Source organism: Amblyomma maculatum, chromosome 2 (genome assembly GCF_055883805.1).
Source record: "Amblyomma maculatum isolate TAMU_Amacu chromosome 2, ASM5588380v1, whole genome shotgun sequence".
Classification (NCBI taxonomy): domain Eukaryota; kingdom Metazoa; phylum Arthropoda; class Arachnida; order Ixodida; family Ixodidae; genus Amblyomma; species Amblyomma maculatum.
The window spans coordinates 196,159,388-196,187,105 of NC_139345.1; the positions used below are offsets into that span (position 1 = coordinate 196,159,388).

Genomic DNA, 27,718 nt, shown 5'->3' on the forward strand with positions numbered 1-27,718 from the left:
TAATACGTCGTAATTTATTTGAATGTTGTGAATTTAGAAAAAAAAATAGTTGTACTTAAAGGAACCGAATACATGTCTTACAATCAGGCACGTGGTGTTAATCCATTACGCCACAAGCGACGGGTAGTGCGGTCTTTAAATGCGCTCTTACTCATTTTGATTCAATGCACTAAAGATGGCACGACGGATGCAACTGGCATGATCAGAGGATTACTGCAAGCAATTTTATTCCAGCAAGCTATTTTATTGCGTATGCATTTTAGTTTATGCACCGCAATGTATATTCAAAAACATAGCTTTATGACTTCTTTTTTGTTGTGTTTTATATTTTAGTGACGCCACCCGGCACTTCCAGTGCTGCGGTTTTCAGGGAATGGCAATTAACGCCATGAGGTGGTGGTGCTCTCTTGTAGAAAACTTGCTCTCTTTCATTTCTACTCTTTCGGAATAAGTCTCGTTTTGATGAACTGAAAACTAAAATTCTACGCAACTGATTTTTTTAGTGTTCCAGCTTCCCTTTTTAGCACATTCACTTCAGATTTTTAAATATGTAAGCAAGGCAGCAAATATTGCTTGCTGTGAAGCTGCAGTGACCATTTCAAGAGTGCAAAGAATAGATAGGTGCATCAGCAGTGTTGTTGTGGTTTAGCGTGCCTAATATGTTGAGCTTTTTAACCTCACATATGCTTAATTTATGGTTTCTTTTCGGCTGCTTTCCTGCACTACCTGAAGGCTAGTGGTTGCCCGGAGGATGACATACCGAAGCGTCACAAGATGCTGAGTCGCTACCTTGCACAAAAGTGAGCAGATCGGCGTCGCTGATCAGGTAAGCTTTGAAGGAGATCAACAATATATATTGTGTGTTCAGATAAGAACAGTCATCGAGGTCGCGTGACTATTTTTGTTTGCAATGAAATCTATTTGGTGGGAAAATGTCTTGACACAAAGGAACGAACCTTAGTTTTGCAAGACATGGCGTTGCTTTCTCGGAAAAAAGCTGTATACCACTGGAGGTGAAAAACGCCATTTTTGCCATTTCAAAAAGTTTCAAGTTTGGAGACTTGCTGCTTTCGCACCAGCGTATTGTCAACTATTTCTTTTTACCCAATAGATTCAGCAACTTCTCGTATTGTAAAAATATTAAAATCCCTTTTGGTTGCTTGCAGTTAATTTAGTAAAAAATCGTAAACTTTCCTTCAGGAGCAACGTGCGGTGCAAAAAGTTCACTTTCAACCTTACATACCGGCATGATGACTTACGGGTGTTTGCACTAAATCCTTTTCCCTTTATTATGAGAGTTATATTCTTAATTTCACACAAAATTCGGAGCTCTAGATTGTTAGGTGTGTTCACCACAAGGCACCAAAATCGCCCGAAATTCAAAAACAGCCACCGTGATGGTGCAGTGGTAAGACGCGCGACTACTGTGCCGGAGTACCTGGGTTCGATCACGACTGCGGTGGCTGCGTTTCGATGGAGGTGAAACGAGGCGTCCGTGTGCTGTGCGATATCAGCGCATGTTAAAGATCTCCAGGTGGTTAAAATTACCCTGAAGCTCTCCACTACGGCTCCTCTTTCTTTCCACTTTCACTCCTACCCTCCTCCTTTCCCTTACTGCACAGTTCAGGCGTCCACAGAATCGAGTGTGACCGATATTGTGCTTTTCCCTTCCTGTGAACCAATTAAAAGCTGTGAACCAAAGGGGGCAAATTGGATTCCAGTTAAAAAAAAACGTCATATTTGATTTTTATTAAAATCACTCTCATGAATTCTCAGTACCTCAGAAATATGAGGGACTAGCGAAGTATTGTACTTCAATAAGGTGGTGTTGAGGAATTGAAAAACTTCGTAATATCGAGAAATTCGCTACATGGAGGTTCTTTACATAAAGGTTTAACAGTGTCATCATCATCATCACACTTTTAGTGCATGATTAAAACACTAATTGGAAGGTTGCATTTCTAGAACATCTTTTCTGCTCTATTATTTCATGGCATGCTGGTCAAAAATTTTGTTTTCCTAGAGCTGTCACTTTCTCAGACCTGTGAAACGAAGCATAAGCTGAAAAATGGCTGCTTTTAAGTTCATTCCCAGTAGGAAAAAACTACAGAACATTTTCTGATGTTACGACAGAATTTCTGTGCAGTTTTTGACGGGAAACCTGCTGTGACAACAGAACATTCTGTAGTAACATCAGAAATTTCTGTAGTTACAACAGAAAAGTACTACAGAACTACAGACAACAGAAGTTTACTACAGAAAAACTACAGAACTACAGAAAAGCACTACAGAACTACAGAAAAATATGATGGTTACGACAGAACTACAGGATGTTTTGTCGTATTTTGGAAAAGGTTCTGTAGTTTTTTTCGACTGGGTTTTGTCTAGAAATTTCATTTCTGTATGTCTATGTATGCATTCGGTATAATGAGGCAGGTTGTTTAGCTATATTCAGTCTCAGGAGCTGTTTGCAGCATTCTATAAGGCAAGGGAGACCTGGCCTAATCAGTATTCCTGTGCACTGTAATGAGTAATTGTGCTTTTACACACCTCTCATCACTCCTGTACACTACAAAAGATGGGACAATTTTCGCACGAATGCAGAGGTTCATGTGGCAACAAGGGCGACATAGAACCGACGCCATGGAAACGTATATCTATCCTGGTCTGCTTTGCCTTCAGCACGCTTTTGTTGCAATTTTTTTTCCACCTCTGGGGACAGGCACTCCAGCACTGTGGTTCGTCTGTGTGCACTTTTGGTTCTTCACTTTTTTTCTCTTTTTCTAGCCGCTGGAGATGGAGTTTATGATCAGCCTCTAGAGGTGGTAAATTTAGGCAGCCGGTGACACGGGAGCATTGCACTGTCCCCTCTTCCCATTTAAAGATACTTTGCTTGGCACCGCATCATTTCTGAAATTCAGTTGACAACCTTGTAAAGGAAACGGGAAAAATTTGCAAAAAGCAAGTAAGCCTGTAGGCGTATGGTACCCTCGAGCTGCACTCGCTGCTCGATTTCTGCTACTGCTTTCGTGCATAGTATTCTCTACAGCCCTTTTCACACTTGGCAGGAAACAAGCAATCAAATTCAAAGCAAACAAAGTGGGTGAGCAGTTAAAGTAATTTCATGTTTACGTTTCATTCCGCATATTCGAGTAAAAATCTGGAGAGGAGGGATAGACCATACGGTGGCTGTCATGCATGAAGAGAATGTCTAAACAAAACTAAGACCAACTCAGCAAAGATCAAGCAAGTCAAAGTTCCACGGCAGTCTCTGAAGAAATAAACTATAATGAGACAATAAATTCATGACAGCTTTCAAGAAAATGAAGTGCAATGCTACCGTCGCGCCTGTAGGTTTTTCATCTCTTTGCCAATAATCTTCCCATTAAGAGCAAGCAGAATGAGCTTGCCTAGTAATTACAGGCATCTGCCTCCTGCTCGTCCACATATTTTTGCCATTTTGATTTGGGTAGTATAAACCAGTTTGAGTTCTTCAATGTGTGTGCGATAAATCGAATACACAAAGGTGAACTGGAGCAAGATAGCACAGTTCATTTCGCTCATACAAATCATTGAAATAGGGATGTGTTATCAACAATGGGGAGTGAGCTTTTCAGAGCATACGTGCACTTCCAAAACATCTTCCTCGGTAACCCCCACCTGCACACACATCCATACACAAACATGCACAGAAAAGGAATAGATTCGAGCAATGAGTTTGCAGCTGTTGCGCATGCTTCTTTCAGTCTGCTGAGCGGCCACTCCCTCACTCACTCCACTGGGTTGTCAGAGAGTCGTAAAAACATGCAATTAAGAGAGGGCAAGAATGTTCCCATTCCCAGTCATTTGGAGGTGGGGAAAAAATTATAAAAAAGTGGTGAAAGTGCAAGAACCAGGATGGCAATACATAGCTGGGAGGTAGATTCTACCACAGTCTTGTTACATGATCATCCGCATCTGACGTGCAAAAATTGAGTCCCACAATATAGTGCCGCCGCTGTTGCCCCATCCAATTTGGGAAGCGATAGACACATAGGAGCACAATTACCCATGACAGCATATGTGATCATTATTGAGCCCAGTCTCGCCTTTCACATTGCTGCAAACAGCTTGTCAAATGGAGTATCTATAATGCTTACAATTTAAGGGCTTACATTTTACCTTGTAGTGTAGTTAGTCAGATATATGCTTTGGCTGGTGATTGATAGTGTTTTCTAGCTTTGTGAATAACAGCTGGCTATACTTTTTAAGAATGTTTTGTACTGCTTGCTTTCTGCAGGTTCAAAGGTGGTCCTGTGGTTGTGGTGGGCCCAGCTGGGGTCAATAAAGTGGATAAGTAGCCATGCATAGGCTCCGTGCGCTGCAGCTTTGAGCCGGACAAGTGGCGTCACCTGTAATACGCGGCGTAACTTTCGCGTCGTCTCGGAGCGGCCCGTCTCACTGCAGTCAGCATGGCGTCTCGCTCGGACAGCGACAAGCCGCCGACGAAAAAAGGCGGCACCGTTTATTTCTGCGTGTACGGTTGTCACAATAGCTACAGAAACGTTGCAGGCAAGGTCCCGAAAATCAAGTTCTATGGATTTCCATGGAAGCCCTACGAGAAGGAGCGACGGGAGCGGTGGATCAGAGCAGTACGACGTGCAAGGTAAACAAGTGGCCATTTCGTCTTCTAGAGTCGATTTTGGCTGTCTCCAAGGTTACAGTTGGAATAATACAGCATTTATTTCTATTTATTAGTGCGGACGGCGGACTGTGGCAACCAGTGAAGGGCCAAACACGCATATGTAGCGCCCACTTCGTGGGCAACGAGAGAAGTTCTGCGGCACACCACCCTGCCTACATTCCAACAATATTCCCTGCTTGCTATGGGAGAGACGATGGCGCTGGGCCCGAAACGAAGCTCCAGAGATACCAGCGGTAAGTTTTAATCCAGCCGATGATGCGTAGGCTTTAATATACAGTGCTTTGTAAGAATGCAGAATTATGTGTGCTGACACGGCAGCAACAGGGAGGGGGACAAAATGCACGGGACGAGCTTTGGGTCGTCCTCGCGAGGTCCTGTCGGTGTTATGCCGTGCATTTCCTAGTCTTTGCGCTCAATCGTCCTCGCGATCTGGACGAGCCCATACGAAGTGTCGCAGTTTTATGTTTTGCTGAACAGCCATCTGCATTCTTTAACATTTTTTCTTAGGTTTCAACGACGCGGATCAGCGGGTGCGGCACAGGTGTCAACGGATTCAGACTCCGTAACCGGCACTTCGTGTCGCAGTCTGGCCCACGGTCCCGATGAGGAACAATTAGAAGGGTCAGAAGAAAGCGTTATGTTTGTATCCGTGGTAAGGACCTCATTTATTGAATCCCCTCAGATGTATGGTTTATAAAATTTAACGTCCCAAAGCGACTCAGGCTATGAGGGACGCCGTAGTGGAGGGCTCCTGTAATTTCGACCATGTGTGGTTCTTCGACGTGCACTGACATCGTACAGTACACGGGCGCCTTAATTGCGTTTCGCGTCCATCCAAACGCGGCCGCGGCGGCTGCGACTGAACCCGCGTCCTCGGAATCAGTATCTCAAATGTTAACCCATGCTGTATGTAGGCTGTTATTTTTATGCGCGGCGGCGTGATTATACAGTATGCATTTACGGATTCTAAACTGTTGGCCAAACGCCACCCAATGGGAAAATAAAATCGTTCACCAACTGGTTTAGTTTTCATTATTGCTTTTTCCTTATCACTGCATGTCTGCTGAAGCAATTTGAATATGTTCTTTGGTTTTTGTTTGCTGTTTTAAAACAAATTTTTGTGCTGGTATATTTAGTGGTTTGAATCTGAAGGAGAGTTTAACTTTGTAAAAGAAAGCAAATATAGAGAGCCAGCACCAGTGCACCCTAGCTAGTGCAGCTGTGCACAACCATGGCAGTCTTCTTAGTATTGTTACCTTCGCTTTCGTGTATATCTTTATGTGCTCAGTGTTATGCAAGTGTGTCCCCAACAGCGCTCATACTCTGTTCTAACCAATGCTGTTAATTTCTTGCTATAGCTTGACAATGGAGTTATTAGTATTGATTAATAAAGATTGATTGTGCACGTGTTATATTTTTCAGGCGACTCAAACAAACACGGTTCTACCTCAAGGCCAGTGCAACATGTTCCTCTCAGTGACATCACATGGCTCAGCCTCAACGCAAGTGTCACACACAAGCACAACAGATATAGCTGTGCAGGCAGTGCCAGCCACAACATCCACAAGCACTGGAATAGAGGAGAGAAGCTGTGTATTCCTTGGATATGACTCGCTGAGGGAGAGAGCAGATGCGTTTAAAGAACTGTGTGGCGTTAGCACCAATGTATTTGCCTTACTGATGTTTGTTCTTTCACCCATAGTAGCAAGGCGAATCGATGTTCCAGTTCCACAGAAACTTGTAATTTTTCTTATGAAACTGAAACTTGGCATCTCCTTTGCTAGCCTTGGTGTTCTTTTTGGGCTTCACCGGACGGCAGTAAGCCGTATATTTTATTTTGTCTTGAGCAACTTGTTAGCTGCAATGAAGGAATGGATCCCAGAACCGTCACTTGCCACCGTGCAAGCAACAATGCCAGCATGTTTCAAGATCCACTATCCTCGCTGCCGTTACATCATAGATTGCACAGAAATAAGAACTGAAGAGCCACCTACTGTTGAGCAAAGGCGGGCACTGTTTTCACACTATAAGGGTGGCTACACTTTGAAGGTTTTACTAGGAATTTTGCCAAATGGTGTAGTGACATTTGTCTCCGAGGCCTATGGTGGTCGCGCATCGGACACTCACATCACACTTGAGTCAGGGTTCCTTGACAGGATTGAGCCGGGCGACATAGTGCTAGCGGACAAGGGCTTTCCAGGCATTAGAGCACCCGCTGCAGGTCAGAAAGGCATTGTTGTATTGCCCCCTTTTTCAAAAGGAAATGTACAATTTACATATGAGGAACTTCAGGAAACATACAATGTAGCCCAGGTGCGCATACATGTCGAAAGGGTAATCCAGCGTGTGAAAACGTTCAATATCCTCAATACAAGGGTACCTACTGAACTGATTCCCCACATGAGCAATATTATGCGGATGTGTTGTATTCTGGCCAACCTACAGCCACCCATCTTTAGCGGCCAAAATACTGACAATGCAGATGAGTGACGAGATCTTAAGCCAGTCATAGTGTGGATGGAAAATGAGCCCAACCATGTGTTCAGCTGAACATTTCCAGAACCTCTCAGTGAGCCCAGGAAACAATGTTGTCCAATGTCATGAAGTGTACATAGACGAATTCACTGCAATAAATCTTACTTTCATTATCAACCCTGTTTTTAATTGTGCCCATGCTGCAAGAACCCAACACTTCACAGACAAACAACATAAAATTATGTGGACTGGATATTACGCCTGAACATTTGGTCGTGACAAGTTTGTCAGCTGTTTTAAATAATACTTGAAATAGTATGCTTGAAGCTTAGGTATGTACTCGGAGAGAAATTTTTCATCCTTCTTGACAGTTATGCTAAAACTTTGCTTTTCTGAGTACACAAAAAAGCGCTTCATCAATATTTAAAACATACAATATAATCATCACCTGTGTGAAAAATGGGTGACTTTTTTTTAGAGTCAACTTTCCATTGACATAGTGGATGTATTTAACATAGCTAACTTCTTGCTCTGCATCAATAAGCTTTGAGTTCCTGAGAGAAAAGGGGCATTTGATTTCAACAACACGAGTTGTATTGCTGGCTACAAAGATGCCATCCGGGCTGCAGCACAACCAGGGTTGTTCCGGGTGTATAACCAGTCCGACCTGCAGAAAGAAACAAATGGAAGGAATTAGGAAACGTGTCAATCTTCTTGAACACATATGGAATTACCTCATGAACTGGAACTCGCAGGAGCGTAGAGAGCTCCTTTCTTGCCACGTCTTCTGTATTCTTACCTGCAAAATGAGAAAAATTGACTAGTACTTTTCGGTAAGATTCATAAAATTTAGATTTTACTTTAAGGGCACCTTTAAAGTGTGCACTAGATAACGCAATATATACAATTAGCCTTTTTTACGAACAAAGTCACAACGAGACTGCCTATTTATACTTGCATGTTCTACTTGTACGGAGTGTGCTGCTGCTTACCGTAGGTGGTGGCAGCAGTTGCAAAGGCCCTCGGCGTAACCAATGCATGTGCAAGAGCCTCGAACTCTGCCTCTCTTGTCTTTATTCTGTGAGCAATGGAGCTTCTAATCCGAAGAATCCTCTCCTGATGCCACCTGATGTAGTATCAAGAACATGCCATTAGTGCCAGGAAGAAAGTTCAGCGACGCATGAAAGCAAATAACAAACCTTTCTACTTTTCCTTGGCCCCTAGTTGTCAGTTCGATTTCGATAATTTCATTTATGCTTTTTTGCACGAACTTCTCATAAAACATTTTCTCGCTGTCCGCCAGCGCAGACAACATGTCACACCTTGTAATTCTGAGAGGCAATGTACTGGTGATTTCCATCATGCCATACGTGGCGCGCCCGTTTTCCATAATTGCTCTCATGAGCTCAGAAGCTGCGATACCGGCTACCTCTTCAACTGCACCGGACGACACGGCCCCACATTCTTCGACTGCATCGCCCTCAATGCACTGCAGCACATCTGTGAAGGCGCACCTAACGTCCGGAAATTGGACATGAACGTCAGACGCGGACAGTGCCTTAAGCACTGGTACAGGCATAAGGCGACCTGGGTGGACGATTCCAATATGTTACTCGATGGATCTCCTCATAGAGCATTTATTTTTCTTACCTGGGAAAAGATCCTTAATCTGTTTTTTGGTATCCAGGGTTGGCCGCGAAGAAGGCTTGAGCCACGCGCACGGTAGGTCTGTACAAGATGTATGCATGGAGTTGTTCACGAACACGGCGAGCGCCGCTGCGTGCTTGCACCATCCTCGGCATCCCGCCTTGCACGTGCAGCTGGCATCAACAATATGTCTTGGCTGCGCAGACAACTGCAAGTGCACAGCACACGTTTTCACGCTCATGCAACGAATAAATAAAACGTCTCGTGAACTGTGCTTACCGTCAACCGCACGTCGTAATCAACGCACTTCATTTGCGCAATGCATCTTCCGACGACGTCGGACGGCCCTCCCGCACATGAAACTTCTTCTCTCACGCCGTAAACATGGTTCCCGGCGTAGAGGTTGTTGCCGCGCTTGACGCTGCATCTTTTAAAATATTCTTCAATGTTTTCAATTGGCCGGAATCCGCAAAACAACACTCGCGGTTGGCTCCCTGCAGCCATGTCGAAACGGCCGCCACAGCAGCCGGCCAGTAGCGCGGGCAGACAGCAACGACGGGAAAGTGCCCGGCGCAGCCTGGAGGTGGCGCTAGTTGTTCCAAATCAGTGGCGCCCCCATACCAGCGCACGAAGCGATGTTCAAATTCTCACTTATGCTCAGTACATAAAGGCATGCTTTCATTTATCAACCCTGTGCAATACTCATGAATCTCTCATTGATATTGCAGTCAGATGTACTAGTGTCTGTCTTTAAGAGAAAATGAAGATGCTTTTTCCTCCTGCGTAATTTTTAGCTAATTGTGTATTACATCCGTTGTGTTCTACTGTCATGTTTGTATATAATTTTCTTTCACATTGCATCTCATTTTTCTATTCTTATATGTTTATTGTGGAAAGTGTTTGTTCATTGCCAAATGGTTGCTTAATTCATTTGTTCATATTTTTGTAACTTTTGTGTATAGTTAGAACAGACTATTGTGTTATTATCTGTATCTTTTTGTAAGCACATTTGCTGTGAATTTGCTTTTGTCTGTTGTTCACCCATTGCCACTATGTGTAATCTGGGGTGTAGGCCTCGTCAGGAGGTTGCTTTGCCTTCCTCCTTTAGCCTCACTTAGGGGCATATTTGTTAAATATAGCTGAATAAAATACTACTACTGCTAATTAAGCATGACGCATTGCAGAAGCATGTGTGCTACTGTAGCAGCATATCTGAATAAAAGCAAAATTTTACAATTTTTTTATTTAATTTATGAGAAACGCCACACTATTATGCCATACGATGCCGCACACTGCAATGCCGCTGCACTGCAATGACGATACGACACAACGGTGCGACAGACAACAGTACTACAGACAACAGTACGACATACAACAGTACGGTACTACTGAAAACGGTACGAGAAAAAAGTACGACATACATCAGTACTACAAACAACAGGGTCCCCTTTACAACACACAGCAGTACTACAGACGACAAACAACAAACAACAGTACTACAGACGACAGAACACTAGTACAGAAAACAGGGTCGCATCTTACAACACACAATATTACTACAGGCAACAGGGTCCCATTTTACGACAGGCTAGATTTGTGTTGTATTTTTCGACTGGAGCAAAATATAGAAAACTTTAACGCATGTAGCGGCTGTCACAGGTAATCCTTTCGTCCAAGTGCTGCAGCACAGCTACACGAATGATAAACCATAAGCACAGAGGCAGAAATAAATTAGGTACTACGTTTTTACGCTATTTGTCACGCAGCACACCGCTCTAGCTCTCCATCTCCATAAGCATGCTCACTTCGGTGCCATGAATACTTACGTTATAATGTCGCTGAGTCGTTCAAACTTAATCCAAGTGTTCGTTGAGCAGGCCGACAGGCGTAGACACAACATCACTCGTGAGTCGCTTCGCCAGACGCAGGAACAACTGTGCGCAACCAACACACCGAGACCCGATGACGGCGTCACCCGGCTTGCTGCTTACATGACACGCACAGTCTCTTTGCGCCTGTTGGCTCCAGCACGGCGTTATCTAACCTAAATGCTGGAGTTATCTAAACGCGAACGGAACAACCGAACAGAGAAGAGAGAGAGCGTAGGAAAGCCTACAAAGACACCTAGCAGAACGATACAATGCCATACACGCCGCAACGCGGCAATGCCGCTAAGCCGCCAAGCCCTTGTGGATTTGGATGCGGATAGAAGACATCTGCAGCAGGCTCTGTCAAAGGCAAGTAAGGGCACCAAATTGTAGTTGTGCAGTATGTATATAAAGTAATAGACAATAAATTGAGAAACATAAAAGTAACGTGAATTACGCTAAACAAAAATAAACATTTCCTAAATCTATCTTTTTTTTACGGTTTCGTTTCGGTTTCGATCTTTATGCGGCCAAAAATGCACAAAATTGGTCGCTGCTTAGTTCGTCTTCGAAAGCCCGTCCACTTTTATACCCCACGCGATCAAAGCAGACCAAATCGCGTCTTATTAGATTACTGAAACCAAAACTGTACTTGGACAAAAAAAAAAGCGGACGTTAAGTTTTGGCGGTTTGCCGCTTAGACTACTGAGTATACGGTACCTTTAGGCCGTTGTGCCACGGTTGTGCCGTTGCGCTGCTCGTTCGTTGAACGTCGCACCGGTTTGTCTAATATTTTTAGACGACGAAACATTGGATTTGCCTGCATCATGGACCATTACGGCCTGGTGTTTTTTGAAGATGAAAAGGCATATGATGGCTTAAAAATGAAGTTCATCAGGAGCAAGTCTGGAGAAGACCTTGACGAGGGATGCGAGGTTGTGGTGCAGTGGCGAAATGAGGGGTCATTTGTTGCTACACTCATTGCTGTTTCAGGTAAGCCCTCATATTCATATCGCTCTTTAAGATTCATACGTCTGTGAAACTAAATTACAGGCGCGTGTGGTCAATTACTGGTGCTGGCACCATGTGCGTGCACAGTTCCTGATTCTAGACAAGGCCAGTTTGAACAAAGGGCGCTCGTGGAAAAGAATCGTGAGCGATATATTGCGGCGGTAAATTTTACGCCGTCAATTACCTGTGCTGGCACCAGTGCGTGCATAGTTTCTGATTCTAGACAAGGCCAGTTTGACAAAGGGCGCTCGCGGAAAAGGATCGTGCAGCGATGTATTGCGGCGGTAAATTTTACGCATGGTAATTAAACTACTGTTTGCCCCTAATTATAATCCACAACCTCTTATTCTAGAAAGAAAGATTTGTTCTTCTTGAGCATAGCCGGGATGTTAGTAACATGTGTGGTAAAGGTTTGTCGGCTCATTGCCGTGTTTGCAATTCCATTCCTCTTCTCAAACAAAGTTTAAATTTTGTTTTAAAAGTGCACAAAAACCGGTTAACACGTGAGGTAGTTGAAGCTGAATGGATAACGCTTTTGTAAGTTGAGTGTATAAGTAGCCCTTCTGTCGCGTTGTTGCCAAAGGAAATTGCGTATCTGGCTGATACGATTTGCTAGCGCATGTTCGTTTGGCAGAAATGATATGCTGTGGTATAAAAACCATTCATTCTTTCTTGAATAAATATTAGTTGGAAGTTAGCGCTTTGTGTGTCCGCTTTCTCTGTCCTTGCCTTGGTGAGCTACATTTTGTTCCCGTCGATGATGTACCAACAAGCCAAAAGTATCTACCCTTCTGCATCAGCAGATCATGGTGCAAGCATCCCAAGCCGAAACGCAGAGTCACGTTCACTCGCTAGCGGCAGCAGCGGCATCAGTTAGTCACTGCTATCGCATTGCCGTGCAACATTTCTATGGGTTCAAGCGCTCCATCGGGATGCCTCCCGATAACCTAATTGCTCTCTTCGCTCCTCCTCCAATGTACCCTTGTGCTGCAGCAAGCAGAGCGCCGAATTAGTGGTGGCAGATCTCGATATGGGCACCGCTCGAACCGAAACGCATACCTCAATCTTCCGAAAAGCTGCATGAGCTGATGAACAGCTGATGAGCTGCGCTCGAATTTAGCATTAGGAAGTAAATCGTCGGCATTTCTTTTCTTCGTTTTCTTCTTTTGCTTTTTTTCTTATTTTACTGCTTCTTTCCTCCTCCAACTCTTGGCCCAGCTTGGTAGTCGCTCGGCAACAGCACAATGCGTCACGCCGATGGTTTGAAAAACTACCACAGCGTAGCTTTCGCTTCAAAATAATTCGCTTGCTTCATAAAGCAGGTGTAAATTGGTACTTTCCATGGCACTCAACTTCCTCCATCATGAAGGGAGACACAGAAGCAGGGAGAACAAAAAGTATTCGAGATAAATATGACAGGCATACCAGCAGCATAGCAGGTTACCTTCTTGACCATGTGCTGTTGTATGTGAAGTATATGCTTCAAATGTAAGTCAGAAATGAATTCAGTTGAGAATAAAACTGCCCATGTAACAATTCAGCGTTATGAGGGTCAAGACTAATAAAAAAAATAATCCAAGGGTGCTCATAGCCTCCCATGTGCAGAAGTGGACCACCTCAATTCAGAAGTAATCACTGAGTTGGCTATACTTAAATCAGGTGAAAACCATTTTTCATCAAATTCTGACAAGGCCAAATTTCTGACAAAGGTCAAACAAAAAAATGTGACAAAGGCCAAACAAGACCACTTTTGGGAGTGCAGACGGATAAACTTTTTGCAGACGCTCTTCTGTGTTATGAGCTTACATCCTCACACCCTCAACGTCGTCGTTCTCAAGCAGTCTGCCCCACCTCATCGTCCTCTGGCGCACGACCAGCGCCTACCGCTAAGTAAAGTAATACTACCCCCCTCGGGAAAAGCCCAGTCCCAGTGCATTCTTTTAAGAAAGATCTCTGCCTGTGCCAGGATATTAGAGGCAGACTGCACTATTACTGCCAGTGAAGTAGTTTCTTTGTTTCCTTTTATGCACTCAAGTTCAATGTCACGAAAACAGTTGAAAGTCGCTTTCTAAAGAAAGCTTTCCTATACCTTATTGTCTGTTCTGCAATCTCTTGGGGCCATAAGGCTTTCAGAGTTCACAACCAGTAGCCGTCTCGGTCATTTTATAATTTTTGCAGCTCTGTTTTTATGCGATGTTTGCAAAGATGGGTTCAGATTGTTTTCTTCTTTAATATCTTAGAAACAACATTGCCGAAGGAGACAAGATGAGAACCTGCTTGCTTCAATTCAGGAAGTGGATCTGCGCAAGGAAATTGAAGATTTGAAGGGAGAAAACGAACATTTGCGGGTGCAAGTAAGGAAATACCAAAGTAAGTTTCTTCTGTTAGATCAGTGTTCCTCAAATGAAGGTCTGCATAGTAATGTTCGGGTCTGTAATACCCATGACCACAAAAAAAAAGGGTAGCATGATAGCTCTGGCCTGCCTATATGCAGGTTTTGCACAGTTACCAGCAGGGAGGTTGAAAGCCATCTTCAGTTGCTCAAAGAGAGGAGTGCAGAAATGGAGAGCACGGGCGAGAGGGGGGGGGGGCTTTTTGGCGTTTGTTGCAAACCACCTCGGGTGTCTGGCAAGGGAGCAATGTTTTGTTGGTAGGTGTCGAATTGCTTCTAGCAGCATGCATACCAGTGCTGGTGTGTCGCCTCTTCCTCAGGTTTTCTGCAGGCCGTGACGCGCTGGTTTATTTATTAATTGTCCGCGTTTACTAGAGGCCAATTTAGCCGTGACTCAACCCAATTCCGCAACCTGCTCCCTAAATTACAGCAGCACAGCAGCAATCCGCATAAAATTGCCCCTCTTCTTTCCCTTCCACCGATTTTGAGGGGTCCCTTAAACCAATTCCACTGGTCCATAATGGGTCCGTGACCCATTAATGGATGAGAACCACTGCGCTAGACCTTACAGGATCATTTAATGTTGTGGAATGTATGTGTTCTTGGGAAATGCACACAGCGATTTCAGCTGTCGTCTACATCAGGCCATTTCATGCGACTGTGTTCATTTTCTTTGGATTGCATGAATGGGTAGAACAGCAGTGAATATGCGGCTTCCCGTTTCTCTAGAGCTTGTTATTGAAATGAATTTATTGCAAGCTTTTTGGTTCATCCGAGCAGATGCTAAGCACATGATTAACTAACTGTTTTTAAAGAGACACTCAGAACAACACTATATGATTATTGTTCTCAGTAAAAATTTACTTCCCAATTATTTTGGTTATGTTGACAGTTGCTGAGTGGCAAAAGATGCATATATTGTTGGTACTCCAACAAACTTTTTTCAAAGAAGGGAGATGGAGACACAAGTGTCATTTTTGGGACACAAAACTTGGGAAAACATGTCTGCAATAACAAGCAGAACTGCAAGTTGGTACGAACTCATCGCGATAGCCTAAGCTGTTCGGTTTACTTACCGGAATAATGGCAATAATACATTCCTGATGCACTAATTGTGACATCAGCAGATCGAATTTGAAAGGCACCTACAATCTCTCTGTGTTATTGTTTGAATGTGATATAATTGTGGTTCTTTAGAGCGATGGCATGCATTTTTTGCAGCGATGACAATGCTCAGTCACCAACCTTAATGGTTCTGTGGGAGTTAGAACAATGGTTGTTCGTGTGGTGCACTTAACTTTTATTTATGCAACAGTCGATCTGCATGAAATATACTTCATTCTGCACGAGACTGGTATACAGTATACAACACTTGTATCACATTTGACATGTTTGGCTTCATTCTTGATGGGAAAAGTAAGTTGTGGAACCCCACCATGATTTTCAGTTCTGTGTATAAACCAGATAGTTCTTTAAGGCTGTGAATGCCACAAAATCGTGCATTACTCTGGGTATAAATAAAAACTGCAGTATGTGTCTTTTTCTTGGGTAAATCTGATTCTTATATTTTCTTGCCAGTGTTCTTACAGCCTTCTTAGATACTGAGGCCAAGAGGCCTCGTTTAACCTTGCAATCTGTTAGTTCAGCTCTTTCTCCACTTTGTTCACAAATGATTTCCTTATGCTCTTATGCTTTGGGTCTAGCAAATGTGCACAATGGAAGGTTTCGTGAACTTGGAGTAGCTAAAATGATTTCTTAAAATTCTGCCCGCTTTATTCTTTTAAACCCAACGCGCATGGTTTCTACTCAAATAACGTCTGAGGCCCAACTGTCTCATCAACAACTGGTCCAGGAAGTCAAGGGTTACGTATTAGAAACAGGCCCCGCTTCGAGAGTGTTCAACCGATGTTTCAAGGCCCTAGCTGTTTCTGTTTGCCATGTAAAGTCTGACAGGATGGCTACCATGTCTGATATGTTCAATCGTTTGCTTTTCTTCCTAACCACAAAGTATTAACGAACGATTAGACATATCAGACAAAAGTTGGTGCCGAAACACAGGAAGAAAGCGAAGAGAAGACATTTAGATCAACGAACCGTGGATATTCGCCTCATTGTGGTCTTTCATCGCAACGGACAAGAAGTCTACCGAACGCTGCCGCATGAAGTCGTCACATCCCCTGGTTATCTGAATTTCCGTGACCATCAGCAACGCTGGTTCAACGATGGAGCGCCTCTTCAAAAAACGAAGGGTACTGCGCACTCAAGTTACCAAAGCTACAAAGGAATGCCTTGAGCGACTCAATGAGCTAACGCAGAGCGATGCTAATGTCATGCACGCTCGACTAGCGTCTCTTCATGCTGAACTAAACGCTGTGAACAGTCAGCTCGAGGAGTCACTGGATGATGAGCAGGGCGAGACGGAGTACGAACAAGTTTTTGAGTACAACGATCGAATCGTAACCGTCTTGGCCAAGCTGCAACAGTGCATCTCAAACCCGACTGGAAGATCATCGACTCAGCGGGAGAATAACGCCGCCCAGACAACGACCACCTCGAAGATTAGGGTCAAGCTGCCAAAAGCTCGAGCTCACAAAATTCACCGGACGGCGCAATGACTGGCAAGCCTTCTGGGAGGTATTCGAACAAGTTGTCGACAAAAACGAGGTACTTTCATCTGTCGACAGGTTCCACTACCTCAAGGGATCTGTCACCGGGGACGCCGCCGCAGCACTCGCCGGACTTCCATCGACGGCACGGTGCTACAGCCACGCTGTAGAGCTCCTCAAGAAACGCTTTGGAAACAAAGAGCTCCTAATTCAAGAGCACATGAAGAAGCTTATTGACGTCCAGCCAGTTCGTTGCTCAGACGATGTGCGCGGACTTCGCCGCCTCTACGACACCCTGGCTGCACACATCAAGGGTTTGGAGACACTGGGCCAAAAGCTGGACTCCTACACTACGCTTCTCATGCCGATTGTTCAACGAGCACTGCCAACGGACATCTTACTCGACTACAGCCGCAAATGTGTCATCGAGACAACTAGTTCCATGGGCGGGAACGCCGAATCGACCGACGGCGCTTCGGAAGGCTCCAACGCAAGTGTCAAAGGTACGATGGCGTCCTTTTCACGACTGATTTCTTTCCTCAAAATCGAAGTCGAGAGTCGAGAAAATTTGGCTGCATTAAAAAGCATGGATTTGGCCAAAAACTCTAAAGAAATCAGAAAAGATCGGGCGAAGCCACCTTGGAAATCGCATAAGCCCTTACCAACCGCAGCAGCCTTGCATCAAAACGCAACCAAAGTTGCTTCTTTTGTAACGCCGAGAAGCATCTGGCACAGGAATGCGATGCCCAAAAAAGCTTGGAGGAAAAGGAACGGCTTCTGCAAGCGGCAGGGAGATGCTTCAAATGCACGCGAAAAGCACCTAAAATGCATGAGTGCGGGAAGAAGCACGCGACTGCAATTTGTGATCCGTCCTATGCGGTAGCGCGCCAGAGGGAAGCCACCAGCGGAGTCAACAACGCGCAAGTTAGCCTTGAAGTTGCAGCAGGAACAGAATCCGCTCCCGCGAAAACTGTCCTGCTTCAAACGCCGTCAGCTAATTGCGGTGGCCTAAAGGCCTGGGCGCAACTGCGAGTACTTTTCGACGGCGGAAGCCAACGCTCGTACCTGACATCTGAAGCATCAAAAAGACTGGGATGCAAATTTCTTGGTGAAGAAATGCTAACCATCGGTGTTTTTGGCGGTCACCAAGAAGAACGAGTGTTCAGGAGAGTATCGGTCGCAATTAAAACTAAAAAAAAGAAAAACATGCAAACTAGAGGTTCTGGAGACAGACGTCATTTGCGATCAGCCTATCCCAAAACCACCCGTGGCATTGATGGACAGGCCGAGAACGCTCGGTTATGAGCTCACCGATTTCAGCAACGACGGAGGGCCTGGAGATATTGGGCTCCTCATAGGATCCGACCAAATTTGGCAACTAACACTAGCGAAAAAACTCATACGTACGAGTTAAACGTGGCACATATATACGAGATTATGGAATATGTGTATAATGTGTCATATGTGCCATATGCAGCATATGAGGTATATGTGGCATACGAGCAAATGTGGCATATGAGGGAATGTGGCATACGAGCAAACGTGGCATAAGAGCATACATGGCATATGCGGCATACGTGGCGTATGCGGCATATTAAGGTGGCACACAAATATGTTGCAAAAACTTTGCACGAGGTGTTGTCCAGACTGCAGCTGATACATTTCAAGCGTAGAGATACGCCAAAAATAGCAGGCTGCCCTAAAGATTGACACAGGCAAGAATGCCCCTTTTTTTTCAAGCACTATTTATTTGCAATCACATATATACACATGCTGCAATAAATTAATGGATAAAACTAAGCAAGGAGTTTGCGACTCTCATTTCCGTGGGCCCCCACACAGCGTGACTCCGTTATCTCAGCGGTAGGGTCCTCTGAGCAGCGTCACCTGGCGACAGATAGTGGAAATATTGCAAAAATAAATAAGAGCGCGTGTAAAGCCTGCTGTACTCGCTGCCTCAGTGGCGCAATGGATTAGTATTACGTACCTGAGCCCTTAGCGAATACAATGTTTGTTCGAATCCTGGGTAAAATTTTTTTCCAATTTTTTTTTTAACTACGACATTAAAATAAGCTACTAATATCTTTCCTGGAGGCAGTTCCCCTTTAGGTTGCATCATGTGATGTTTTTAATTCTTAATAGCCACAATACTTGCCGTTAACGCAGCCACGAGACAACACAATGACAACGCTTAAACGATTTAATTACGTAATCATTTCCTGCCTTTACTGAGTGTATGTTACCTTTAGGTTGCGTTCAGACACCCCTCTCAGTAACAATCGCCGTTTAACCCGCTCAGAGGCAACCAGTGATGAGAAAGAAGTTGCGGGACCCTACAGTTGAGGAGACGGAATTACGCCCCCACACAGCCCCACTGCAATTAAGAGTTGTAGCACATAGCAGGAGCCTATGAGCCTACTTCAAATCCCGCAGCATATCAGCAAGGTAGCGGTTAAGCTTTGCACGACGTGCTTCGTTGCTGATTTCTTGGCTTGTTGCGGCGTGCTTGATGTATGCATCAAATGCATCTGAAAAAATTATAATAATACTTTGAATTTCAGTCACAGAATACATGGGTTTTGAATGTAAACCATAAATATGACATTCTTGTAAGGGCTGCACTCTCTTCACGTGGTTGCGACAGGGTGCCGGGCACTTATCATTGCGGCAGTCTAAAAACAGTGGCGATGTGCGTGTGCCGCGATGGATATCAGTACTCTGTTATGCACGACCGCCCGATACAGACACGCGCTTCATTCCGTCAACCTACCACATGCACTAAATGTCCGCGAAAGCGTTTACGGTGCATTGCATAATAATATGTACGGGAGTGCCATTTCTGTTAGAGACCACAGTGCAGCCCAGATTTTGTTCCCCGTTGAAATGCTCTTCTTATGTCGGCGCCACCTGCTCTGGATTTTACTTAGCATAATGTTTTAATGCAACAGCATTACACCCCATTCTCCAAAAAGTATAGTGTCGGCATTGTCAATGAAAAATAATGGCAGTCGCTATGGGAAGTGAGCTGGCAGCTGAAATGCCTACACTCACTGGTCACTAAATTGTGTGGCGTCATGAGACGACATGATTTGGCTGAATTGGCAAGCACTGCCAACTTTTGCTTGGATAATACATATGCACAAAAGAAAAAACTGATTAAGTAAGTAGCAGAGTGCATGCATATGAATGAGGGGAGTCACAAAATGGGTGCCATTGTTGCTGTCACACAATGTGCCCCCTTCAAGGTGAGGCTCAAGTTCCCTTTGACTTGGCATAAAAGAGCAATATATTTAGCAGCTAGCGCTGATCATGGCCCCGTGTTAATAGTTGCAAGTCCAGGACGCTTCTGTGATCGTATTACGTGTAGCAGAGAAACTTACAGCCAACAGCCTGCAGCTTTTGGGGGCTCAAGGCAGGTTTTTCTACTGCCCGCCCGGTGTTCAGAAAGCGGCGGCAGGGGGCACCAGTCACGCTCCTGCCACGAAGCGCTGGCACGCCCCAAAGTAATTTCGCCACCTCCTTGCAGAACAAGGAATCCTTTGGACGGCTCATGAGCCATCGCCACTTCTCTTCATCTAAAAAGAATCCGTTGCCAATGTGAACCTGCAAGAAAAGAAAAGGTTTACTTTAGTGGCTATAGGTGCACTCTCACGACACAATGCTGCAACAGTGGGCTAATAAAGTGATGCGATGTTAGCTAGCTCAGTAGTAGACCACTTTAACCATTGAGTCACTACAGCAAGTAACAAAAAAACCAGAGCAGTCTGTGACTATCAAGCGTTTTATAGGTAGATTATGGTCACATCTGTGCTTTGTACAGAGTTGTTGCTCTGCATTGACAAGCAAGAGTGTATCCAGCCAGTGCAAAAAACAAGAGCAAAAGATATGTGTTTAACCTTGTCGGCTCATTGTTTGTGCTTAGAAGTTGAAGTCGACCTGCAATGTACAGGATGAGAAATTAACAGTAAAACTCACAGGGCGCTTGGTGGCAACAATAGCTCCGTACCTGCTTACCACAAGAAATACTGGAGTTCAAATCAGCTCCACGTTAACAAGTTTTCTTTCTTTTGTTGCTCTACTAGTTCCACATCAATTGAGGTCAACACAGGCTCAGAATTGGCAAGTGGCTTTTGCATAAGTAAAGTGCAAAATTATTGTGATTTAAGTAATCCTAACATAGCTCCTCATACATGGCTGACAAGTGAGGCGAAAGCAATATGTGGATGAAGTATAGAAAGACACGGCGCTGTCTTTTCATTCTTCGTCCCTGTGTCCCTTTCATGCTTTTTCAGACCAGCATCTCAACTAACACGTGCAACGTTCTGCGATCGGCTCACACAAAACTATAAGTCCACCATAGTACTACTGGAATGCAGCCATCAGTGGCGCATTCCTTTATATAGGGGCACTACAGTGGAATCTCGCTGATAAGATTCAGCTTAAGGAAGACCGTATATGCATGCGTTCCGAGTGGATTGTGAAAACTGAAACATTCCCCCATACTGCGTGAACACGATACTGCAATCACTGTCACTACTTTCCACCCCGAAGGCAAAAAAAAGGGGGGAGCTTTTGCTTTCTACCTGCATTGGCTTGGCCATTTCACATGGTGTGCTTTCGTGTTGTCTGCTACACTTCCATCCAATGTGTTTCCCTTCGCTCCCGCATGATGGTGCCACATCCTCCCACAAAAGGCAGATTGTTAAATATATAGAGTGTCCCAGGTAACTTCGACCAAGATTTTTATCAAGAAAGTTAGCCCTATCACAGTGAAAGCAATTCAAACCTGTTCAGTCACCTATGCTAACCTCCAGTATTTTTTTCGTTCACTAAAGTTATTTAGTGAAGACTAATTATTTTTGTAATTATTGACCTGAGAGAAAAAGTGCCAATGGAAAGGTTGTAGATCTCAAACACAGGTAGCTAGGTTGTATTTATCAAACTAGCATTTATGCAAAGTGATATTTTTACCAGCCGAAAACAATGCCTGGCGCAAAAAAAAAAATGTCTTCCACTGACTGCGGCGTCACTTTAAAGTCTCGAGTCGCACCCGAGATAACAAAATCTTTTTCTGGGCCGTGCTCTCTACGATAAGCTGGTTGTAGGCACTTGGCAAATGATTTAAAGTAACAGCTGGTCCCGTGACAGCATTTTTTGAAGGCCTGTAAACAAGGCGGCTTAAGTCTTAGCGTGATGGAACATAGCGACCTGTTTTTGAGAAGATCTAGAAATTTTGCATTGACATATTTTCTCTCAAAATACCTAATTAGTCTTCACTAATTTATTAACATCAGTGAATGAAAGAATAGAGGTCAGCATAGGCGACTGAACAGCTCTGAATTAGTTTCACTGTGCTAGGGCTAACCGCATTTTTTTAAAAATCTTGGTCCAAATTAGCTGGGGCACCCTGTATATCGTACAGAGCTAGAGTGACGAACTGATTCCGAGACGCCAAGAAGGCACTGTTATTCCGAGACGCCGAGAAGGCAACACTTTATTCGGACAGCAACACGAACATACAAGCAACAAGGATTCAGTGGCTTCGGTTTATAAAGGAAGCCTGGGTGCAACCGAGGCATGCTATTGGCTAGCGCTACGGTGGCACACGCGAACCATGACTGCGTACATCAGATAGCGGCACACAGTAACCAAGCGGCACACAGTAGCAAGACAGCAGCAAGCTTGATAAGCGTTGCGCCGATATAACACTTCCCCTCCAACAAAATCAGAATCTATCATACGTTAGACGATCCGGCTTCCGCTTGTCACGAGCGCTGCGCCTTGGTAGCACACGTAACCCAGCATCAGTTTGTTCCGACGTTGAGGCACTTTGGGCGTGACTTGCGAGTGGAACACAATCACTCTGATACAACACTGGCTGGCTCGAGGCAGCTGTAGGAGACCGTTCACTTTCGAGCAAGTCACTTGCAAGGGGCAAATCTGTATCACTTTCGTTCACAACAGCTGGCTTCACAAAAGAACGTCGCAAATGATCAGCATGCACAAATCGCGTCTGTCCGTCTACAACCACAAGGTATGTCATTGCCGATTTCACATCCACGACCCTGCCTGGACGCCACTTCACCTGTTCCCCACGCACTGAATGCACAAACACACTATCACCAACAACAAATGATCGAGGTGAACTCCTTCGCTTGTTTGCACTGCGAACATTCCTCTCAGATCTGGCATTTATTGCATCTTGCAGATTCGGTTTCAACAAAGATAACCTTGTGCGCAACTTCCTCCTCAAGAACAGTTCATCTGGCGATTGGCCGATGAATGTGTGCGGCGTTGTTCTGTAAGCGGACAGAAAGTTATCTATCCTGTGCTGCAGTGATCTGGAACTTTTGTTCTTCTGGTCTTCCAGCAATTGCTTCAACAGCGACTGTTTTACTGTTTGGACAGCACGTTCTGCCGAGCCGTTCGACTGAGGATGATATGGCGGAGTAAGCGTGTGCTTGACCCCGTTTGTCAAAAGAAACTCCTCGAATTCTTTTGCACGAAACTGCGGCCCGTTATCTGTGACTACCTCTATCAGCAGGCCATGACTTGCGAACAACGAGCGCACCGTTTCGATCGTGCTTTGCGCCGTCGTTGACGTCATGATTTTTATTTCCAACCATTTGGAATAGGAATCTACAGCTAGAAGAAACATCTTTTTTTCCTTTTCAGCAAAGTCTAGATGTACCTTCTCCCAACTGCTTGTGCACCACTTCCAAGATGAAAGCGGCGCTAGTGGCCCCACGGATTTGGTGCTTTGACAAATTTCACACTGCTTCAGTGCTCGTTCGAGGCAGTTGTCTATCTGTGGCCACCAAGCCATTGACCTCGCAAGTGCTTTCATCTTTGTGATACCGATGTGTTGTTCATGTAACAAGCACATAACTTCACTTTGAAGCGACTGTGGTACAACGATTCTGTTGTTCCACACCAAACAGCCGCAATCGACTGAAAGCTCAAACCGCCTAACGAATAAAGGCTGATAAAGTGTGTCCACAGCACGCGGCCATCCGTGCCATACCATTTCACGAACAGTACTAAGAACTGGATCTTTCACAGTTTCCCGCTCGATATCTTTCGCAGTTAAGGGGAGTTTACTAACGGGCGAAAAATAAAATATTTCTTCTGCCTCGTCACCGGCTTCAGGCAGTGGAAGGCGTGATAAGCCATCTGCATTGGCTATCTTTGTTCCTGCTCTGTGCAAAATGCGAAAGTTGTAGTTTGCAAGGAAAATTCCCCAGCGATGCACGCGAGCTGCAGCGACTGCATTTGTGTGGTGCTTTGCCTCAAAAATAGCGGTGAGCGACTGGTGATCTGTGATCACGTTGAACTTACGCCCATACAGATATTTATGAAATTTCTTTACTGCAAAAACAACAGCAAGAGCTTCTTTTGCCACCTGCGCGTAATTACGCTCGGCAGGAGTCATTGATCGAGATGCGAACGCAATCGGTCGCTCTACACCCTCAATCACGTGCGACAGCACCGCGCCTAAGCCGTAAGCAGAAGCATCACATGTCAGCTGTATTTCTTTCTTTACATCATACAGTTCCAAAACCATGTCTTCACTGATCAAATTTTTACACCGTCTGAAACATGCGTCACACTGGCTCGACCACTTCCATGTGCTGCCTTTGCGCAACAGTTGATGAAGAGGTTCTAGCAAGTTTGCTAGGTCAGGCAAAAATTTGGCGTAGTAGTTTACTAGACCCAAAAATGCCTTTAGTTGAGTCACGTTAGTTGGTTGAGGCGCTTCTCGAATCGCCTTTACTTTTTCTGGTGTTGGGTGTACGCCATGCTTGTCTAGCTCATGTCCCAAGTAACAAACATTTTCTTCGAAAAATTTGCATTTCCCTGGGTTTACCCGGATGCCGTGTTTACTGAGCGTTTGTAACACTTGCTCGGAACGGTGATAGCACTCCGTCAGGTCTTTACCTGCTATTAACACATCGTCCAGGTAACAGGCAGTTCCAGGTATGTTTCGTAACACCTGGTCCATCACGGCCTGAAACATTGCAGGGGTGCTTGCCACTCCGTATGGCAGTCGCCGGAACCTGAACAGTCCCATGTGCGTGTTCACCGTCAGCAATTCTTGTGCCTGCTCATCCAGCTCAAGCTGCAGGTAAGCCTTAGACAAATCCAGTAAAGTGAACACGGTCCCTCCAACCAATGACGCGAATATGCCCTCTGGCAGAGGCAGTGGATAGTGGTCGAGTTCAATACCCCGATTTACAGTCACTCTGTAATCCCCACATATCCTAATCTGCTTTCTTTGGGACGATCACTAGCGGTGTAGCCCACGCACTGTGCCTCACTCTGTACACCACACCAGCCTTCTCAAGTTCAAGCAATTCATTCTCCACCTGTTCGCGCAATGCATATGGTACTGGTCTCGCCTTACAAAAAACTGGCTGCGCATCATTTTTCATTTTGATGCTACCAGTGAATCCCTGAATAGAACCATAACCTGGCTCAAACACATCACTGTACAGCCGTTTTAACTTGTTCTCGGCTTCCGCTGCTACCATCTGCCTGCCATCCTGCACGTTATCAACGTCACGTTGCAACTGCTGAACAGCATTGTGCAAGTCAACTTTTAGTGCCGTTATCCAATCGCGACCTAAAAGCGTCGGCATGCGAGCTCCATTTTCTTGCTTTGCTATTATCAGAGGCAGATCGTAGCTTCGGTTCTGATAAGACACCTTGACGTTTGCTACGCCTTTCACTTTGAGTGAAGTACCGTTATACACGCCTAGACGTATGTCGTCTTTCGAACATCGATAGTTTGGAAAATTTTCATCAAAGTCTCTTTCAGACATTATTGTCACAGCGGCTCCCGTGTCTAATTCCATCCGTATCTTCTTGCCATTTACTTTTACTTTCAGCACAATAGGCGGTGAGCCGTGAACTTCGTTCGTCGTACACACTGTAAGCAAGTCAGTTTCCGCCAAGGGCTCCTCAACTTTGTGCACCACCTTTGTTTTGCACATTTTTGCTACATGACCCGGCTTCGAGCATTTGAAACACATACTTTTGAGGAAAGGACAACTCACAGGCGTATGCAGTCCGCCGCATCTATGACAGACGCGAACAGTGCCTTTCCCACGTTGCTTCCTTGGGCCGTTTTGCGGGGCACGCTGCTCGTTGCTAGGGGCCTCCTCCTTTGTCGCGTGTCGCTGGCCTTGCGGGGTGGAATCCCGATGCCAGCAGATGTCCGCCGGACTGGTGGTTGACCCCTCAGGTAGCATTTCTCTGGTGTCTTTCTGAGCAGTCTCCAGGGCGGTAGCAATTTTGCAAACTCGCTCTCAGGTGACTTCATCATCAGACAGGGCAAGAAGACGGCATCGGATAGAATCCGCTCGCATTCCAGAAATCAGTCGATCCCGGAGCGCTTCTTCCAAAAAAACTTCCATACGAGCACGTGGCAGCCAGTCTCTTCAGCTCGACAATGAACTGTGCCAGGCTTTCGTGCGACTCTTGCTTTCGCTGGTAGAAGTGATACCGTTCGGTAACCACTGACCGCTTTGGTGCATAGTGCTGTCGGAGAACATCTGTAGCTTCTTCGTACTTGACTTCCGTGGGCTTCTTCGGCAGCAGAAGGCTACGCAGAGTCACATAAGCTTTTTCACCAAGGACAGTTAAGAAGACTTGCAGCTTCTTACTTGTGTCTATTCCGTTGGCTGTTGCGTACAGGTCAAACCTTTCCACGTAGATGTCGAAATTGCCAGAGTCCGGGCAAAACTCGCCCAACGATCCCAGAGTGGTGTTCATCACTGATGTTCCCGCTTGCCGTGGCGTCGTCGTCGTTTCTTCAGGAGGCTTGGTCACTGCCTCTTCCTGAACGATCCCATCCTCGTCGCCATGTTATTCCGAGACGCCGAGAAGGCAAGACTTTATTCGGACAGCAACACGAACATACAAGCAACAAGGATTCAGTGGCTTCGGTTTATAAAGGAAGCCTGGGTGCAACCGAGGCATGCTATTGGCTAGCGCTACGGTCGCACACGCGAACCATGACTGCGTACATCAGATAGCGGCACACAGTAACCAAGCGGCACACAGTAGCAAGACAGCAGCAAGCTTGATAAGCGTTGCGCCGATATAACAGTACACAAATGACAATCTTCACTATGTACCTTTTATCCCCAAAACTAACACTTTCCAATGCATGTATGGCCATAATAAGTTATGTTTATTTCCCATAAATGCTATCATACAATGACATTAAATATTGCACCCACTTGGAATTGTGAGAATCCATATAACTAATCCTGCTGTATTAAAAAATATTCAATTTGAAATTTACCTTAACTGTTCATATACTGATTGATGTTGAACCGATCAGGAATATAGCTTTGAACTGGTAGATAACTTGTAGATAACATTAAGTAATTAAAGTGCCTTGTTGGGAAAGTTGGTTGAACATTGTTAAAACAGCATTAGAACACGGACAAATAGAAAGCAAAATACACATTGTACTGTTTCCTCGTTCATTTGATGACCTCAATAATTCAATTGCATTATAGAGCCTACTGGGCTCAATTAATTCGCCGCACTGGCACTGTTACAGAAATCCTGGTTCCTTTTCTGGACAGTAGTATTGGTCTCACCTTTCCCTTTATGCACATGTAGAGGGGTGGATTTCCAGGAACTTCTCTTTCAGGAACCGGGTTTTCCTGCATATGCAATTAAGATGGAGTCAGCGATGTATATTTACACCCCAGTAAACCATGTTTGCATAGATTATTACTTATAGCATAAAAACAATGCGCAGGACACAGTATTATAGTATACACATTGCTTACTTCATATTTAGCTTCATCAGGAAGCCTTATACTCGCATAGCCCAGTGAAACAGTAAAAATACACTTGAAAGCTATATAGACACACAGCGATTGAGGCATATTTTTTATGCCTATGGTGCCAAAGCCAAGACATTCATTCATTTATTTGACAATTCAATGGAAAGCAACTTGTGCTGCTACAGTCAACTCTCGCTTGAGTGAACTTCAAGACACCCAAGTCCCTTAAC

General features: G+C 44.9%; 2 protein-coding genes and 2 pseudogenes across 4 annotated transcripts; 1 reads left to right on the forward strand and 3 right to left on the reverse strand.

Annotated features, from left to right (window-relative positions):
* Positions 1-4,348: 4,348 nt before the first annotated feature.
* Positions 4,349-7,336, forward strand: LOC146200844 (uncharacterized). Its single transcript, XM_084595604.1, has 4 exons — positions 4,349-4,645; positions 4,738-4,917; positions 5,192-5,336; positions 6,107-7,336. The coding sequence occupies exons 1-4, from the start codon at positions 4,452-4,454 to the stop codon at positions 7,172-7,174; spliced, it is 1,587 nt and encodes a 528-aa protein (XP_084451730.1). The 5' UTR covers positions 4,349-4,451; the 3' UTR covers positions 7,175-7,336.
* Positions 7,337-7,414: 78 nt separating this feature from the next.
* LOC146200845 (uncharacterized) lies at positions 7,415-10,803 on the reverse strand (annotated as a pseudogene). The gene is made up of 4 exons (XR_014705272.1): positions 9,086-10,803; positions 8,152-9,014; positions 7,894-7,958; positions 7,415-7,826 (listed from the first exon to the last, which is right to left on the reverse strand). The product of XR_014705272.1 is annotated as an uncharacterized LOC146200845 (transcript).
* Positions 10,804-19,098: 8,295 nt separating this feature from the next.
* Positions 19,099-27,368, reverse strand: LOC146200846 (BEN domain-containing protein 5-like). The gene is made up of 3 exons (XM_084592448.1): positions 27,297-27,368; positions 20,064-20,286; positions 19,099-19,211 (listed from the first exon to the last, which is right to left on the reverse strand). Exons 1-3 carry the CDS (start codon positions 27,366-27,368, stop codon positions 19,099-19,101), a joined length of 408 nt encoding a protein of 135 aa, XP_084448574.1.
* On the reverse strand, positions 20,602-26,786 carry LOC146200847 (uncharacterized; annotated as a pseudogene). The gene is made up of 3 exons (XR_014704656.1): positions 25,740-26,786; positions 22,477-22,575; positions 20,602-20,619 (listed from the first exon to the last, which is right to left on the reverse strand). The product of XR_014704656.1 is annotated as an uncharacterized LOC146200847 (transcript).
* Positions 27,369-27,718: the final 350 nt, after the last annotated feature.